Source organism: Canis lupus, chromosome 9 (genome assembly GCF_011100685.1).
Source record: "Canis lupus familiaris isolate Mischka breed German Shepherd chromosome 9, alternate assembly UU_Cfam_GSD_1.0, whole genome shotgun sequence".
In the NCBI taxonomy this organism is placed as follows: Eukaryota; Metazoa; Chordata; class Mammalia; order Carnivora; family Canidae; genus Canis; species Canis lupus.
In genome coordinates, this window is record NC_049230.1 from 19,288,081 (window position 1) to 19,305,182 (window position 17,102).

General features: G+C 52.5%; 1 protein-coding gene across 5 annotated transcripts in view; it reads left to right on the forward strand.

Annotated features, from left to right (window-relative positions):
• The first annotated feature begins 214 nt into the window (after positions 1-214).
• MPP2 (membrane palmitoylated protein 2) overlaps positions 215-17,102 on the forward strand; it is a 28,610-nt gene continuing 11,722 nt past the window's right edge. The window contains exons 1-4 of one of the 5 annotated variants that reach the window (XM_038547179.1): positions 215-522; positions 2,037-2,100; positions 3,253-3,316; positions 8,223-8,323. In XM_038547179.1, coding sequence (XP_038403107.1) covers positions 3,286-3,316; positions 8,223-8,323 — 132 coding nt within the window. In that variant the 5' untranslated portion in view covers positions 215-522; positions 2,037-2,100; positions 3,253-3,285. Of the gene's footprint in view, positions 523-2,036; positions 2,101-3,252; positions 3,317-5,626; positions 6,143-6,551; positions 6,711-8,222; positions 8,342-17,102 lie in introns of those variants that run through there. The other 4 variants (XM_038547178.1, XM_038547180.1, XM_038547177.1 and 1 more) reach the window with 4 other exon arrangements.

Consider the following 17,102-nt stretch of genomic DNA (forward strand, 5'->3'; position numbering starts at 1 on the left):
GAAGCTGCCGCTGAGTCTAAGACCCTGTGGGGATGGGTCTCTGGCGCCTTTGGGGATCTCCCTAAACTCCTCCTGTTCCTTTTCCCAATTGGGAAACAGGATAACGGGGGAAGGTGAAGCACGCCCGGAATTGAAAGGCGGCTCTAAGCTGAGAGAAGGGAGCGGCGCGATCTTTCACCATCGCCCTTTTAAGGGATCGCGGGGCGCCGAGGGCCGCTAGTGGGAACAAGTGCTGGCCCGTGCTGCCCCGAGTGGAAAGCGAGCGGGGGGATCTTGGGCTGTGCGGTTTCTTCCAAACCACCACCTCCCCGCCTGCCCTCCACCTGCACGGAAAGGCTACTTTCTCCGGCTTTTCCCGCGACAGCCAGAGCCCCCTCCCTTCCTCTGGGCTCCCCGTCTCCGCCCCCTCGCGCAGAGGAGGCCTCGCCGCTTTAAGAGCCGGGGTAGCGATTGACAAGCAATAAACGCGGAGCGCCGGGCTGCGCTGGAGCCGCACCGAGCCGGGGGCTGCCCGGGGCGCAGGTAAGCGCCCCCCGACTCCCGGGCCAGCGCCCACCCCCAGGGCCCTTGTTTCCTCTTCGTCCTGGCACAGCACCTGGGGGCCGGTTTCCTGGGTCGGGTCTCCCCGGGCCCCTTCGCTCAGCCTGGTCCCCTCCCTCTCGCCGCCGGCCTCCCTCCTTCCTCCCCGGCTCCTAGAGAGAAATCAGAGCCCGCTGCTCCTGGCTGCTGGCCCGCGCGGTTAGGGCTCCAAGCCGGCGAGCTGCGCGGGGCTCCGGGACCCGCGAGGCCTCTTCGGGGGCTGTGCGCATTCGGGGGACTCCGGGGCCCGGCATTACGTAAGAACCGCGCTGTTCGCGCTTCCGGGGTTGGGGGCGCGAGACAGAGGTTGCACGGGTCCCAGTGGCCCCCCGCGACCCCCTTGGGATGCCAACACCTTAACCTTCCCCGGGAGGGGTTCTTGGGAAGAGGGGAGCGCTGCTTCTTTCTCCTCCCTGGCTGTAGGGGGGGCGGGTCGTGGTCGGGGACTAGGGTTACGGTTTGGAGACCTGAGAGGGGATCGGTGCCAGGAGCGAGGAGCCGGGGTCAGAAAGTTAGGTCAACTAAGGGGTGGGGGCGGGGAGAGTGAGGACGGGAGCGGGGGGCATCCATTCAGTGACCTCATCCCCCGGTCTCCCGCGGGCGCGCTCGCAAAGAGCCTTCTTTGATGGCTCGCAACACGCCCCCCTTCCCCCAGGTCCTAGCGCGCAGCCAGTTAGGGCCCGGCTCGTGGGGCCGGGGGCTCTCCGATGGTGGGGTGCGTGCGGGTCCGCACGTCTCTAGACCCCGGTCCCTCAGTCTGTCTACCCCTCCCCTTGACCGGTCGGTCTTCAAAGCGCCTTTGTCAGACCTTTCTCTCCAACACCTCTTTGTATGCTTATTAGTGGAGGGGTGGGTGGGTGGGAGGTTGCAGGAAACCTCCCGCTTTCGCGCCGGGGCCGCATCACCTACGGACCCTGGGTGGTGTGGATAGTCTGGAGGTAGGGGTGAGAGGACACCCGAGGCCCAGGCCTTTGGAAGCCGAGGTGCCCGTTCCCAGAAGCCTGGGCCCCGGACCTTGGCCCACAGCCAGACTGGCTTGCCTGGCACTGCTGTTCTCATGTGGGCACAAGCCAGGCCCCGCCCTCCCAGAGGCTGGGGTGGGGGTGGGGAAGAGCTAGCCGATGCTGTGGGAACTGATTACCCAGAGAAAAACCCAGGCAGGCTGGGCAAGACTCCAGGGGACAGGATCCTCCCAGCCTCTTCTCACCTTCCAGTCTCTAAGGAAGGAGGATGTCTGGAGTCCCCTCTGCCAGTAACTGACTGTCAGGGAGAACAGCTCCAGGTTTCAGGTGGTCAGGACCTTGGATGAGGGAGGAGGGAAGGAATAGGGACAGCAGGGGGCGGCACAGGGGCACTGGCTGGCACAGTAGATCCTGGGCATTTCTCCCAGCCTGGGTGCTAGCCCGACAGGGGATGCCTTTCTTTTCCCTGAAAACTCCTTTCTTCCATGTCTTTAGGGGAAGATCCAGAAAGAAGGGGAGTCATCTTCAGACCTTTGGAATTTCTGCTACGTGAGCTCAGGTGACCAGCTCTGGCCTGAGGGTGGAAGGGATGGAACTAGAGAGGGTTTTATCAAAACCTGGTGATGGTCCCTCTGGGAAGAATCCTTTTTTTAGGGGGAGGTGAAGTTGTGGCTTCCTACCCCCAGGGCCCAGCAGGCATTCAGTCCTAAAGTGGGCACTGCCAGCTGCTTTCCTCTTCTCCCCCACCCCTGCTGTGAGCCACTGCCTCTTGTTGTCATGGCAACTGGGAATTAGGGTTTTCTCCTGCAGTAAGTGCCCAGGAAGGCAAAGGGAAGAAGGGTAGTGGGGTCTCCCCTGCACCCTCCCCTGGAGAATAGGGAGCACCCTGTTTCCTTGTCCCAGCTCTGGACTGAGAAGGGGCAAAGGGAGAAAGAGGAAGTCAGAGAGGCCTCGGGAAAGTATGACTTCATTTCTGTAGGCCAGCCAGATGAGTGTTTGTTGAGCATCTACAGTGGCTAGGTTTGGGATCCAGAAGCAAAATAAAACAGATGCAGTTCATGACTTCATGGAGCTTACAGTCTAAGAATGCCCATCTTTCCTGCTTTGACTCAAGTTCTGGACTCTTACCACCCCCAAAATAAATAAAGGACAAACAGCAGGCAGAAACACAATTTTTTAAAAAGAGTCATAAAACCGGGGATCCCTGGGTGGCTCAGCAGTTTAGCTCCTGCCTTTGGCCCAGGGTGTAGTCCCAGGATCGAGTTTCACATCGGGCTCCCTGCATGGAGCCTGCTTCTCCCTCTGCCTGTGTCTCTGCCTCTCTCTCTCTCTCTCTCTCTCTCTCTCTCTCTCTCTCTAGGTCTATCATAAATAAATAAATAAAATAAATAAATAAATAAATAAATAAATAAATAAATCTTAAAAAAAAGATATATACCTTAAAAAATAATAAAAGAGTCATAAAACCTGGATTTTCGATGTAGCTCCCTTTATTAGCTCTGTGACCTTGAGCAAAGCAATTAACCTCTCTGATCCTCCAGCTCCTCCTCCTTGGAGAAATGGGCATGGAATACCTGCTCTTCCTGCTTCCCAGGACTGTGCATCATGCAGTCTCTGGGGAGTGCCCTGATCCTGAGGGGAGGCCCTTCCTAATTCCTTCTGCATTGCCTTGCCGTTGTGCTTTCTCATTCTTTTCTCTCCCTTTCTCCAGGAGAGACATTTCAGAGCCCTTGCAGACCTCACCATGCCAGTTGCTGCCACCAACTCTGAGTCTGGTAAGAAGGGGCTGAGGATGTCCGTTTGTATCAGTAGCTTGGAGAGTGCTGGGCAGGGACTTAAGGGGGGGATAGTAGCAATTCAGACATGGCTGCTCCATCCTGCCACTCAGCCTTTCCTTCGAGCAGCTTCTATGGCCTGGCTGCACCTGTTCCAGGTTGGGGCTGGAGATATAGCACAACTCACCTCCATGGAGGACAGGGGCATGCAATGCCCCAGAGATGATCCACAGTATTGCTGGGGGGTGGGGGTGGGCAGTGGCCTGGGGCCAGGCTGGTTGGTGAGATGGCCCTTAGGACCTGGCCTTTGGAAGATGGCTTGGGGGTGGAAGGATTGTAGTAGAATAGCCTGGGGCTGAGAAGTCCACCATGCTGTGCCCACCAGATGGGTGGAGGAAAGCAACATGTTTGGGAGATGGGGGTGGTGTGCTCCCTGGGGTGCAAGAAGCTGTATTCGGAGAATGCTAGTTCAGGAAGCCTGGATTTGCTTCTGTGGTAGGTCTTAGGCAAGGAGCAGGTCACCCAGATGAGCTAGGAAGTCTCAGGACCAAATTACTTAACTCTTTGGAACCTGTGTTTCCTCTTCTATAAAGAGGTGGATATGAAACTCTAAGTCTATGATGGGGAAAGGATATTCCTATAATTGGAGTATTAACAGTTACTGTGCTGTGCAGCTGGGTTATTAACTCAATTAGCCTGTGACCTTGAGTCCTTTTTAGGACCTAGGTATTCCCATTTGTAAGGTAAGATGATTGGACAAGAGAAGTGTTCTTAACTTTTCTTGGTCCTGGATCCCCTTTTGAGAATCTGATAGAGCTGTGGGTCCTCACCATAGACAAATGCTTCTGTGCTCAAAATCTGCATTCCACTCTGGGGGTTCATGGGCCCTGGTGTGCATTTGGGGACTTTCTTGGTGAAGTTAGGAGCTAGGAGCCCTAATGCTGCGATCCACTCTGGTTGAGCTCTGAATCGTCTGACATTGCCCTGCCTGGATGCTTCCTGCCCGTGTGTGGCCCCTTCCTGTGCTCTGGGCACTGCTGCTGCCTCTGCAAGATGCTCCAGGTCTGCCAATTTAGTTAGAATGACTCTCCTGTCTGAGAAAGTGAACCAGGAAAGTGAAAGCTACTCTAAGTGGGCCAGACCCTACACTGTGACACCCTCATCCCCCAAGAAAGGCCTTTTCTCCATGTAGTAGAGGAACTGTAGTAATGTCCCCCAGCTTTGATGGCCTTAGAGGGCTCAGCATCCCCATCTTGTGTCCAGCCTGCTGACTCCCTGGGCTCTTCTGCTGTTCCAGTCTGCCTGGGCCCCACTGTAAGCTGCTTAGGGGTTAATTAAACCCATCTCTGAGCCTCTGATTAAGGGCCTCTCAATCTGGGGCTATCCAGTAAACCCATTAATAGTGCCTGGCAGGGGTGTAGAGGGAAGAGAATTTGACTTCTCTGCTGCAGGCCACTTGATGGGTGCAGTGGGGATCAGGCAGGGAGTGGAGGCCAGGAACAAGGGTATAGGCCTGCTTCCTCTGAGGACTCCTGGGGCCCCTGATCTCCTGGGTGTTACGCCATGGCTACTTCTGCCTTCTTGCATCCAAAGGAAGGAGGACAGGAACAAGCAGCTTAACCTCTTGGATCCTGAGTTTCCTCTTTTATAAAGGGATGATGTGTGACCCAAAGGCTATGAGTCTCTTGGCCCTTCCTGCAGGTGGCCCTCTCTGCCCACCCTAGTCTAGATTGGCTCTTAGCCTCAGAAATCTAATGATGGGTCTGCTGCTTCTCATTTGGTGGCCATTTCGGCTTCCTACAGGCCAGACAGCTGTGCTACCGCCTCTGGGGTCAGGGTCACCCTCCCTCTCCCCACTCCCTTCCCGGGGAGATTCCAGCTTTGGGATCTGCAGAGTAAAAGCTAACAATTCCCTTCCCTATGGATCAACACGAACCTCCACATTGTGGAGGGGAGATGGTGTGAATGTATTCTTGCAGAGACCCAACTTTACTTCTAGTAAGTCGAGGGCCCCTTTCCTGAGGGTTGGGGATGAGTTGGGAAATATGTGGGCTATGGCATCAGCAAGTTCAGAGAACTTGCCTCTTGAGTCTCCAGACCTATAGCTCTACACTCTCTTCCCTCTTTACTCCACTTCCTCTTTTCTTGGAATCAAGGCTGGGATGTGGACTGTTTTGAGGTGGAGCTGTCCCTTTAAATTTCTCTTGCATCCCAGGGTTAATGTCCTGGTGTGTAATCCCTCCTGCTGCCATGGCAACCAGGGGTGCGTTCCGACCTGGTGCCACTCCTCTGGGAATGGCTGTCTGGTGGCAGCAGCAGCTGGCGTTGTCCTCATGGGTACAGGGTATCAGAGGAATGGAGACACTGGGTTGGGCTAACTGCCAAGTCCTTTGCTCCTGCCCACCCATGTCCCTGCTGCGAGAATGCACCTATACATTTTCCCTTCCAAGATGCCCGACCTGCCCACCGGGCAAGGTCCCTAACCTAAGGGGAGGAGCTAAGGAGAGGTGGGGAGGGGAGGGGCGGCTGCTGAGATGTGGGGTCAGACTGTGAGGCACCCCCTCCCAGCCCAGGGGGGTGTCCCTCCCTACCCCTCCTTTTCCTCCCTGCCCGCCCATCTCGGCTCCCCATGGCTAGCAGTTAGGGGGAGGCATTTGGGGCTTGAGGTATTTGCCCCAGGCCACAGGGGTGTCCCAGCTCCGGACAGAGCACAGAGAGTCATTCTTGGGCGCTTCCTTTGATCCTGAGGGGGGTCATCGTAAAGGAAACGGGGCCTGGAGAAGGAACATAGAGTGGAGGTCTGCGGGCAAGAGGAGGAAGTGGCACGTGTGTATTAGAGGAGAGGCTTCCAGAAGAGGGGGGCGGGAACAAGCTGGGGCCAAATCCCCACCCCGCCCCGGTTTCCCCCAGCGGGGCTGTGAGAGGAGGGTCTCTGAGCACCCGCCGCGGTTCCGAAGGGGCAGCAGAGTTACCCCCCTGCTCCACAAGCCTCCCCTCAGCCGCCCCTCCTCACTCCCGCTGGTGCCAACACGGGGTGCGGTGGGGTCGGGGACCGGGCGCCGCGAGGACCGGGACTCTCCCACCGCCCCACTCTCAGCCCTTGTACCGCCCCCTCCCCACCGCGCGGCGCCCGGCGGGGCTCTGGCCAATCAGCGAGGCGGTCAGGGAGACCGAGCCTTGCTATTGGCTGATCCTGCAGAGGGCGCTCCCCGAGTCCCGCCTCCTCGAGCGCTGCCCCCGGCGGGCTGGGGCGGCTGCGACCGCTGCGTGGAGGCTACTCCGGGAGCCCCCGAGCCGGGGGTGGGGGCAGCCATGGCGGGCAGCCCGGGCAGCGAGGCCTCCTTGGAGGGTGTATCCCTGGGCTCTTCGGAGGAGGCCGATCTCCGGAGGGAAGGTAGGGAAAGGCGGGGCGGGGAGGCTGGGGGGAAGCTGGCCCCTTCATCCGTCCTCCTACCTCGGGGTTTGGGCGTCCGGAGAGGGTGCCCTGGGAGCCGGCCTGGGCAGAGGGCATTGACGCCCCCGGCTCTGTCCTCCTTCAGGGCTGACAGGTTCGTGAGTCTGCAGGTGAGGATGGCTGGGGAGGGTGGATCCTAGACACCCTGGCGGAGTGGGAAGGGTCCCTGCGCTGGCTTCTTTCCGAGGCCATTAAGGGCCTTGCAGGTGTCTGATCAATACCAAACCCAGGCCTGGGCAGGAGGGGTCTAGAGGGTGGGTTTGATGTTGTTTCTGGAGAAGGTGGAGAGGAGGAGGAGGGGAAGAGAGGGTCCCTGAGCCATGTCTGCCTCTCTAGTTTCAATGGCCCCTCTTCCCCATTCCTATTCCTCCCTGGAGGAGGGGGTTCTGACAAGAGTGGTGAGAGGGAACCAGGGACTGTATCCATCCCACCACCCTCCACGGCTTGAGTGCTGTTATGTAGATACAGGCGTGGGTGGCTGGGTGGCAGAGTAATGATAACCCCTGCCCATCTCTGCCCCCAGCTGGGCACACTCTGCTCCTCCCTTCCTCCCTGTAGAACCTGCCACAGCCAGGAGCTCCCACCTCCGTGGGTGCTCCATGGGTAAAAACAACCCCTACCTCAGATCTCAGCAGCCATTGCGGTGGCCCAGTGTCAGGTGATCTCATGTACTTGGTTGTGTCCCATGGCTGGCTGAGGGTTTGCTGATCCCTGGGTTGACTTAGACTAACGTCTGACCTTTGGTGCCCACAGTACTCCAGGGTGCCTATCTCCCCAGCTCCTGTCAATATTCTGGGCCGCAATTTTGGCTTCCTATGATCTATATTAACTTCTCAATGATAATGGGTCAGTCTCTGTCAGAGCTGAAGGGCCTGTAGACACTATCCAGTTCCACCCACCCATTTTACAGGAGGGAAAGACTGAGGCCATTGGGGAACCCTGACTTTTGAAAAATCACACAGGATTAGTCATGCTTTTTACTGTCATAGGCTGTAGCCTCCTTCATGGCCGCTTGCTTGACTCTGGGCCTATACTCAGGTACACGCTCCAAGTACTGTCTCTCATATCCCTTAGCCCTTTAGATGCAGGGGGCTGAATCCTGAGACTTCCGCCCATCCAGAGGTTGCTTGAGGCATCTATGGTTCTCTGGCTCAGGGTAGAACCTAGAAACTGACAACTGCTCCCCACCTCGGAGTCCATTTCCTGCTTCCTAGAGCCTCCCACCTGCCCAGGCATTACCTAGGGCCTAGAGAATAGGCCAAGGAAACTGCCCTCCTCCTTCACCCCTAGACCAGGGGCCTGGAGTGCCTGTGCTGCACACGGGGGGCAGTGCTGCCGGAGAGGGACTGTCTTCTGTGGGACACAGGGTAGGAAAATGGGGTTGCTATGTTGTGTTTTGGTCTCCTGTGCCCAGCTGGTACCTGTGTCTCACTGCCTGCCCCTTCTCCCCAGCCATGCAGCAAGTTCTGGACAACCTGGGATCCCTCCCCAATGCTACAGGAGCTGCAGAACTGGACCTGATCTTCCTTCGAGGCATTATGGAAAGTCCCATAGTAAGATCCCTGGCCAAGGTATAGTGTTCCAGGGAGGTGGGCATAAGGGCACTGTGCCTAGGGAGTTTATGGGGTGTTGGCCATAGGGTGCCTGGAAGTGGGGCAGGTGGCACAGAAGACCTGTAGAAGGGCTCTCCATGAATATCCATGCCCAGGTGATGAATGTGTGTGACTGCAGGTGGCGGGCTGTCCCATGCCTGGCTGGTGAGAGTGTGGACATGCCCCTGTGGATGGGTGTGCCTGCCAGCTTGTGAAGGGTGTTACTGGTGAGGGGTGGGCATGCCTGTGCATTGGAATCTCTAATACACAGTTTGTCCTGCCTGTCCTTCTACCTTTGGGCATTTTGTGCAGATGTCTTTTTAAGATCACCTGCCACGCATCAGGTGGGGGAGAAACTCACAAGAGAAAGTTATGAAACAATTTGGTAATGGCCATGATAGAGGCAGATGCAGTAGGCATTTTGGGAATATAAAGGCCAGATGCCTAACCTGGCCTGGGGTAGCCAGGAAAGGCTTCCTGGAAGAAGGGCTACTTGAGCTGAATCTGGAATACTGAGGAGGAGGGGGAGGGCATTTGGGGCCAAAGGAAGAACTTGAGCAGAAACAGAGGTGAGAAAGAGCCAGAAGTATGTGGAGGACTGTAAATGTTGGTGTGAGGCTGGAGCTTCAGGTATGAGATAGAGAATGTAAGCTGCAGAGATGCTGACAGGGTGTGGAGGGAACTGGGGGCTGTGCTGAGGGCTTGGGGCTCATCCTGTGATGTCCTGTGAATGACATGGAGCCTCTTGTGGGTTTTAAGCAGGGGTGTGATGATACAGTGTTTTAGGAGCATCCCTCTGGCAGCACATGGAGGATGGTTGGAGGGTCATGGCTGGAGCTGGAAAGACCAGAGTTAGGGATGACTCTGAACTAGACCAGTGGCAACAGGAGGGGAGGATGAAAGAAGTATTTAGGAAGTGAATTGGCAGTGTTTGGGGTTTGGGTGTGGAAGGTGAAGGATGGGGGTAGCAAGGCACCCAGGATTCAGCACAGGGGAAGTAAAAGGCTGGTGCCACCCCGGGCTCAGAGGTGGGGTTGGGGGAGTAAGGGTGGGGTAGAAAGTTGCCCCCTCCCCTGGGATGGAGGCAACAGAGTTGTAGGGAATCATGTCTACTTGCTCAGATTTTTCCAGAGAAGGGGGCAGTTGTCTGCTGGAAATTGGGGATCAAGGTTGAGCAGGACCATTTGGAAATGAAGATTCAATTAATTGCTGAAAGGAGAGGAGAGGGACCCCACCAAAGCCAGGGAGCAGGATTGACAGGGTCCCAGATGGTCCGTGGCAGGTGTGTGACTTTCTGGGGTGGGGTGATTCAGTCCCTGGATGTTGGGAGTAAAGGAAGTGGCTTTGGGTCAAGACTTATGCTGGGTGTGGGCTGTGGAGGCTGAGATGCAGGGGAAGGTGTGACAGAGACAGGGGAGAGGGAGCAGCTCAGAGCATCACCTCTGGGGCACAGGGTGGGGGGGTTGGGGGGGTGTCAGGAGAAGACAGAGAGGCAGGGCGAAAATGGAAGTGAAGGCCTGGGGGCTCCCTGAGGTCACAGAATGTCTGGGGAGAGAGTGGATAGCTGGAAGAGAAGTCAGAGGTCAGAGAGAGGGAGGTGGGAGGTTTCCAAGGAGGACAGCTCTGGGGCGGGGGTGATGTGACAGTTTAGGGTGTGGCTGTAGTGGACTGGGAGGTCAGTGATGTTAAGGAGGCCCAGAAATGGTAGGTTTGCATGTGGGATGGTGTTGGACCTAGGGTACAGTGGGCATTGGGGTGGGAGAAGACTGAGGCGGGGCCCAGGGTCCCAGGGAATGGTGGTGGGGTGACCAGGAAGTTGGTGGTGACGGTGATGAGGCAGTGGGAGAGGGTGGTACAGCCAGGTGGCAGCTTTTCCACAGGGTAGGGATGGGGACTGGGTCACAGGACAGCTGTGGCTGGCTCTGTCATAGAGTGTGGAGGGGGACCAGGAGAGGGTCCAGGCCCCACCGGAGGGGACACCGTGTCCTGGAGACACAGCCTCGTCATGTGGAACGTTTCATCTGTGGAATGGCTGAAGCTTGGGGAGGTTGCTAACCACGGAGGGTGAGAGTGGAATGTTCTGGAGAGGGAAACAAGCAGACTTGGGGGAGCGGATTGGAGAAAGGGAGAGTGCTTTTCATTCAGTAGTCAAAGACCATATTCATGTATTAAACATAAACACAAGGAATCATGCATGTTTCAAACAAAGAGAATGTGAGCAGCTCCTCAGGGGCAGGGGTGTGCCTAGGGCCTAGAACAGTGCCTCACACACAGTAGGTGCCCACTGAATGTTTGCTTAATGAATGAGTACAAAGAGTATAGGAGAAAGCCTACCAGTCCTCTGAGTGTCATCTCCAGGATGGGAATGCTGGCCATATTGTCTTATGTTCTTGCTATTTCTTTGGGTTTTTGTTTTGTTTTTTAGAAGATTTTATTTATTTAATTGAAAGAGAGAGAGAACAAGCAGTGGAGATGGAAAAGCAGGCTGCCCATCAAATAGGGAGCCTGACCCCAGGACCCTGGGATCAGAACCTGAGCCAAAGGCAGCCGCCCAACCGACTGAGCCACCCAGACGCCCCTTGCTATTTCTTTGTAAGACAGAAGTAGTATGATGCAGCTAGTGACTCTCTTTGTCTCACACTCGCTGCTTTCTCTCCCCGCAGGTGACTGCTGGCTTGGGGTTGATGATGTCCTACCCCCTGAATGTTTGCCCACCTCACCTACAGATGTATTTAGGTGTAAATAATCCACCCCTATGATAGGGGCTTTTAAACTTTCTGTAATGGGATAATAGCATGAGCCACTTAGGTTTGTGAGAGTTCTAGTTAAGGAATGTGATTATTGACATAAGTATAGATGTAGACACGGGTAGATTCGTTTTAACTGTTGTGTGGTGTTCCCATATATGAAAGAGAGCCCGGTGTATTTATTTATTGCTTCTCCTGCTGAGAGACAGGTATGTTGTTGTTGATTTGCCTCTACTAAGGACTTCCTCACAGTCCTCTGCTTCTGCACACTGTGAGCGTCTCTCCAGGGTGGACACTTGACCCTCCATACCTGTAACCTGCCAAAGCTGATTTCAGAGTTGAATTTGTTAGACCGCATCACCTCTGGGGCACGTGAGCTGTTGCCTCTACAGTGAGACAATGAGATAGGGAGCTTTCCCGATAGCAGAACCACAGGGTTGGAAGGCGCCCTGCAAAGCACCACTGCCCCCATAGTGTATTCCGTGTCTGATCCACCCGCCAGCTCTCCAGTGCGGAGGACTTTGTCACTCCCTCAGTCATCCATCTTCGATTTGACGAACGTCTAGTGCGCGCTCACCGAGTACCCATGGCAGTGCTAGGGCCCTGGGAATGAGCTATCAGAGAGTTTGTTCTCCCGAGGGAGCCCCAGTCTGTTACCCTGGTATACAGCACAGCTGCACTGAGAAGTTATTGATGAGTGGATCAGATTGTAAACATCAACTCCCTTCTCCAGAATTGTTCTTAGAGATGAGCTGGTCAGAATTGCCTCCCCAAGGATTCCCAGGAGGCTTCTAGATGCATAAAGCACAAGAAAAGGTAGCATGGACCTTTCTTTGATACTGAGACTCCCAATAAGAGGCTGATGGGCTAAGGGCACCCTGTGGCTTCTCTCCATCGAGCTGTGAGAGGAGCAAGAAGTGTTATCTCCGTAAAGGCCTGTCTGAGCTCAGTAAGAATTGCTCCCGTCCCTGTACATGTGACTCTCTGCAATGGAATTTTGTCACTTCCCTCATCAAAAGATAGAGTTTCTCCACTCTTCAGTCTGGGCTTGACCACATGACTTGCTTTGGACAACAGGACTTACTTTTCACTCCTCATTAATTTTAGTGATTATAGGTACAGAGATACGTTTCTAACCTAACAGACGAAGCACTTGGATCAAAGATCTAGTTGCAAAAGCTTGGTTCTCCTGGTGCAGTGGCCCATCCACTCAGGAGTAGTCAAGCTGGAATTGCCTGGAGTAACTATTAATCTCCTTCTCTTCCTCCTGTGGAGGGAAGCTTGCCTTTCCTCTGGGGCTGTGCAGATAGCATGGGAAGGGCTCCTTCCGCTCCTCTCTGGGCCTGAGGGGACAAACCCAGAGGGTAAAGGCTCTGGAAGGAAGTCAAATCTGGCCAACGGATCGTAAATCCAGGGGGTTGGCTGCAGACAACAGGTGGCAGCCCTAACAACCGGGTGACATCTGGATCCAGCAGCAGGTGTTCCAACAACAGGCAAGGCTAAGGTGAGGAATCCAAGTCAAGTGACATTCAGAAATTCAGGCAAACCGTTACAGTGGGGACATCTGCCAGCTGGAAGGCCTGTGATCTAATCCATATGACACGAGGTAGAAAGAACATAGGATTTGGAGTCAGAAGAGTCACTGGCTGGCTGTGTGGTTTTAGTGTGTCTGATAATCTTTAGTTATTTCTTCTGAAAAGTGGGGATAAAGATGTCTCTCTTTCAGAGTCATGGTGGGGATGGGGAAAGTCATAGATGTAGAAATGCTTTTCAAATCATAAGGAGTTGTTACGAAGCAGTCTTGGCCGTTGGACCGGAGTTCACTGGGAGGACTCCACTCCTGTGATAAGGCCAGGGTGAGAGAGTTGGCAAAGCAAGATAGTGTCCTAGAAGAATGAAGGATGAGGTGGGTGGGGGAGGTCACTGAAATAGAGACTCTGACCAAGAAACATGACAAATGGAAGCTACAGTGGTGGGGAGCTCAGTATATCATCCAGCTTCTGCTGCGTAACAAACCACCCACAATTTAGTGGCTTAAAACAACCATGTTTTATGTCTCATGATCTTTTTGATGGCTTGGGTAGTTTTTCTGGTCTAGATTGCTCAGTTAGGGCAAGGTGTTCTAGGACATTCCCATTCACATGGCTGGTGTCTCTGGTGGGAAGGCTGTGATGTCTAGGATGTGGTCTGTGATGTCTAGGTGTGGTCTCTCATCTTCTAGGGAGGGGTCCAGTCTCAGCAGCATGGGAAGACAAGCCCCAAGTCTCAAGCATTTTCCAGTCCTCTGCTTGCATCACGTTTGCTAATGTCCCATGGACCCAAACAAATTACATTGTCAATTCCAGATAGAAGAGTCACTTTACCTTCTGGCACACCATTCTCTGGGACTTTTTTTTCCAGTGTTTGAGCTATTTAATTATGAGCCTAGGCTTCAAATGAGAATTCCTTGTCTTCTGCAAGATCAGAGAGGTTGGAGTGGGAGGGCAGAGGGAAGAGCTCTCTAAGAAGTGGCTGTGTGGCATTTCTGCTTTTGCAGTCTGCTTACAGCTGTGGATCAGGAGCTGATAGATTGGGGTTCAAGCACCAGCTGCACCATTAGCCAGCTGTGTACTTGGTCCAGTCTTCTGGTCTAGAATAAACTTGAGTCCCTGCTGTGCCAAAGATGATTTTCCGAGCAGAATTCAACAAATAGTTCCCACAGAAATTCAAAACCACTCTCCTGGTAGTGGGGCCTGGTGCATCTAATACTACAGGGTGTGCACGTACCAAGAGCATGCTTTCTAAAAATAAGTGCCTGGATAGTGGCACCACAGCAGTGGAGGCGCTCAGGAGTCAGGAAACTTTGACCAGAATCCCTGCTGTACACCAATGAGTTGTGGACTGTGAAGGAATTCATTTGACCCACTCAAGCCTCAGATACTTTATTGTGAAAATGGCCTTGAGACTACTAATCTCACAGGGTCATTGTGATGTTTAAATGAGATATTTTGCAAATATGCTGCTTTACCATTGAGCATAGATGTACCCATGGCCCAGCCATTTTGTTCCCGGGAGAAACTCTTACACGTGCACCAGGAGATACAGACTGGAATGTTCATAGCAGCACCATTCACAATGGCAAAAACCTGACATGACCCAGCTGCTCTCACCCAGGAGAGGAGATGAATAAAATGTGGCATAATCGCACAAATGGAATATAATATAGTGGTTAAAATGAACGACCATGATGGGAGGGAAAAGAATGAATTATAGAAGAATAATATTAAGTGAAAACTAGTAGGTGAAACAAAGTGAAACAAAGTGAAATGAAAAATGAGAGTAATTCTTAGCCAAGTAATAGTGGGTAAAAAAAAATAGTACGGAAAATAATTTTTCACTTACTAATGTTAAGTGAAAAAAAATCGGGTCCCCAGGAATTATGTATAGCACAATTCCCTGCTGTTTAAAAAAAGGTAAAAATAACTAAAAATGGTATTAGTTTTAGGAATATGTACAATACAGAAATACAATAAAACTGTAAAATGGGAAGCTAGAGCATGATGATCACAGGGAATCAAGATGGTGATTTCTGGGAGTGGATGGGTGGATGGTGCATGTGGTTTTAGATGTAGGATATTGCCAAGATCCTCATTTATGATTTGAGTGGTGAGTTCTTAGATCCCTGTTATGCTACTACAAAAATGTCTAATTCACTACCAACTCACTAAAAAGAAGCCATGAGCAAACCAATATCATGAAACACGGATAGGGTTCATCCACTTCTGGGTTTTCAAAGTCCCAGAAAAGTGTGTTGCAAATTATAGTACATGTTAGGTGTTCTTAGCACTGGTCACTCAGCTGTTTAGATCATCCTGCTGTAGTGTTTCTTTCGTTTTTGGATGATTGGATGCTTAAATTTTCCTCTGGGCTGTGAGGGTTGAGCTTGGAGAGCTGTGCTTTTATATCTGTGGGTAAGAAGCCCAGGGCAGCCACAGGAGGATGAATGGACCAGCCTGCAGGGAAGGATCATTAAGTCAGAGATGGGAGGTAAGCAGCTTGGGAGTGGCCCTGGCTTCGGCTTAGTTAGGTGACAGCTCCTAGGGACATTTGTTTTCCCCATCAGTGGAGCAGAAGATGCTGAAATGGGTGACCTTTGTGCTCATGTTACCAGGCCATGGTAAGATGGTCGTGTCCCTGAGTGCCTTTGTTTATTCTTGAAACATAGTTGCTGGGCTCCCAGCATCATCCTAAATGCTGGTAACTGAAGCTTGGTGGGCTGTGCTGAACTAAATGACAGGATCACATAGGTTTTGGTGGAACCTTCCGAGGCATGCCTCTAATGTCAGAAGAACCTCAGGGTGTAGCTGGTTCCTGAGTGCTACTCTTTGCCACTTCAATTGTCTGTTCCCCCAGCAGGAGGGCTATGCCCATCCAGGCTGTGGGAGTACGTCTGAAATGCTGCACACCTGCCAGAGGACGGTTTAGGTCACTGTGGGGCTAACATGCCTCTCCCCCGATGTGTGATGATCTTCACCCCTGTTTGGGGAAGAGAAGACAGAAAGAAGCTAGTCTTTATTGAGCACCTGTTAAGTGCCAGGCACTATCTCACTGAATCCTCAGAATATCCCTGTGAGGTGTTATTAAAATCTTCCCATCTCATGGGCTTGCAAAACTTTCTATCATGGAAAATTTCAAAAATGTCTTCCAAACTCGCATCATCCATTACTTTACTTCAACATGTAACAACTCATGAATAATCTTGTTTTATCCATACCTCCACCTACATCCCTCTTTCCTAAGTTATTTTGAAGCAAATCTCAGACATAATTTCATCTGTATCTCAGTACATATAGCTAAAAGATAAATATTGTTTTTTTTAAAGACTGTATTTATTTATTCATGAGAGACACAGAGAGAGAGAGAGGCAGAGACATAGGCAGAGGGAGAAGCAGGGTCCTCGCAGGGAGCCTGACGTGGGACTGATCCTCAGACCCCAGGATCACGCCCTGAGCTGAAGGCAGATGCTCAACCGCAGAGCCACCCAGGCATCCCAAAGATAAATATTCTTAAAAAAAAAATCATACTACCATCATCACACATAGAGAAAAAAATTTTTTAAAGATTTTATTTATTTATTCATGAGAGACACAGAGAGAGAGGCAGACACAGGCAGAGGGAGAAGCAGGCTCCTCGCAGGGAGCCCGACGTGGGACTCGATCCTCAGACCCCAGGATTACTCCCTGAGCTGAAGGCAGATGCTCAACTGCAGAGCCACCCAGGCATCCCAAAGATAAATATTCTTTTTTTTTTTTTTTCCAAAGATAAATATTCTTAAAAAAAAATCATACTACCATCATCACACATAGAAAAAAAATTTTTTTTAAGATTTTATTTATTTATTCATGAGAGACAGAGAGGCAGAGACACAGGCAGAGGGAGAAGCAGGCTCCATGCAGGGAGCCCAACGTGGGACTCGATCTTGGGACTCCAGGATCAGGCCCTGGGCCGAAGGCGGCACTAAACCACTGAGCCACCAGGGCTGCCCCACACATAGAAAATTAAACAATAGGGATCCCTGGGTGGCGCAGCGGTTTGGCGCCTGCCTTTGGCCCAGGGCGCGATCCTGGAGATCCGGGATCGAATCCCACGTCGGGCTCCCGGTGCATGGAGCCTGCTTCTCTCTCTGCCTCTCTCTCTCTCTCTCTCTCTCTGTGACTATCATAAATGAATAAAAAATTAAAAAAAAAGAAAATTAAACAATAACTTTCTGATGGACTTTTAATAAATGGTATTAGGATACCTGGATTGTCATTTAGAAAGACATCAAAGCAGATCCATACTTATGCCATACATCAGAATAAACTCAAAGCAGATAAGAGATGTAATGTGAAAAAAATAAACCACATATATTCTAGAAGAAAACATGGATCTGTGTGTGAGGAAAGCCCCCCGTCCCCCCCCCCCACTTAAACAAAGCCTTAAAATTCAGATGCATGTATTAATAAATTTAACTA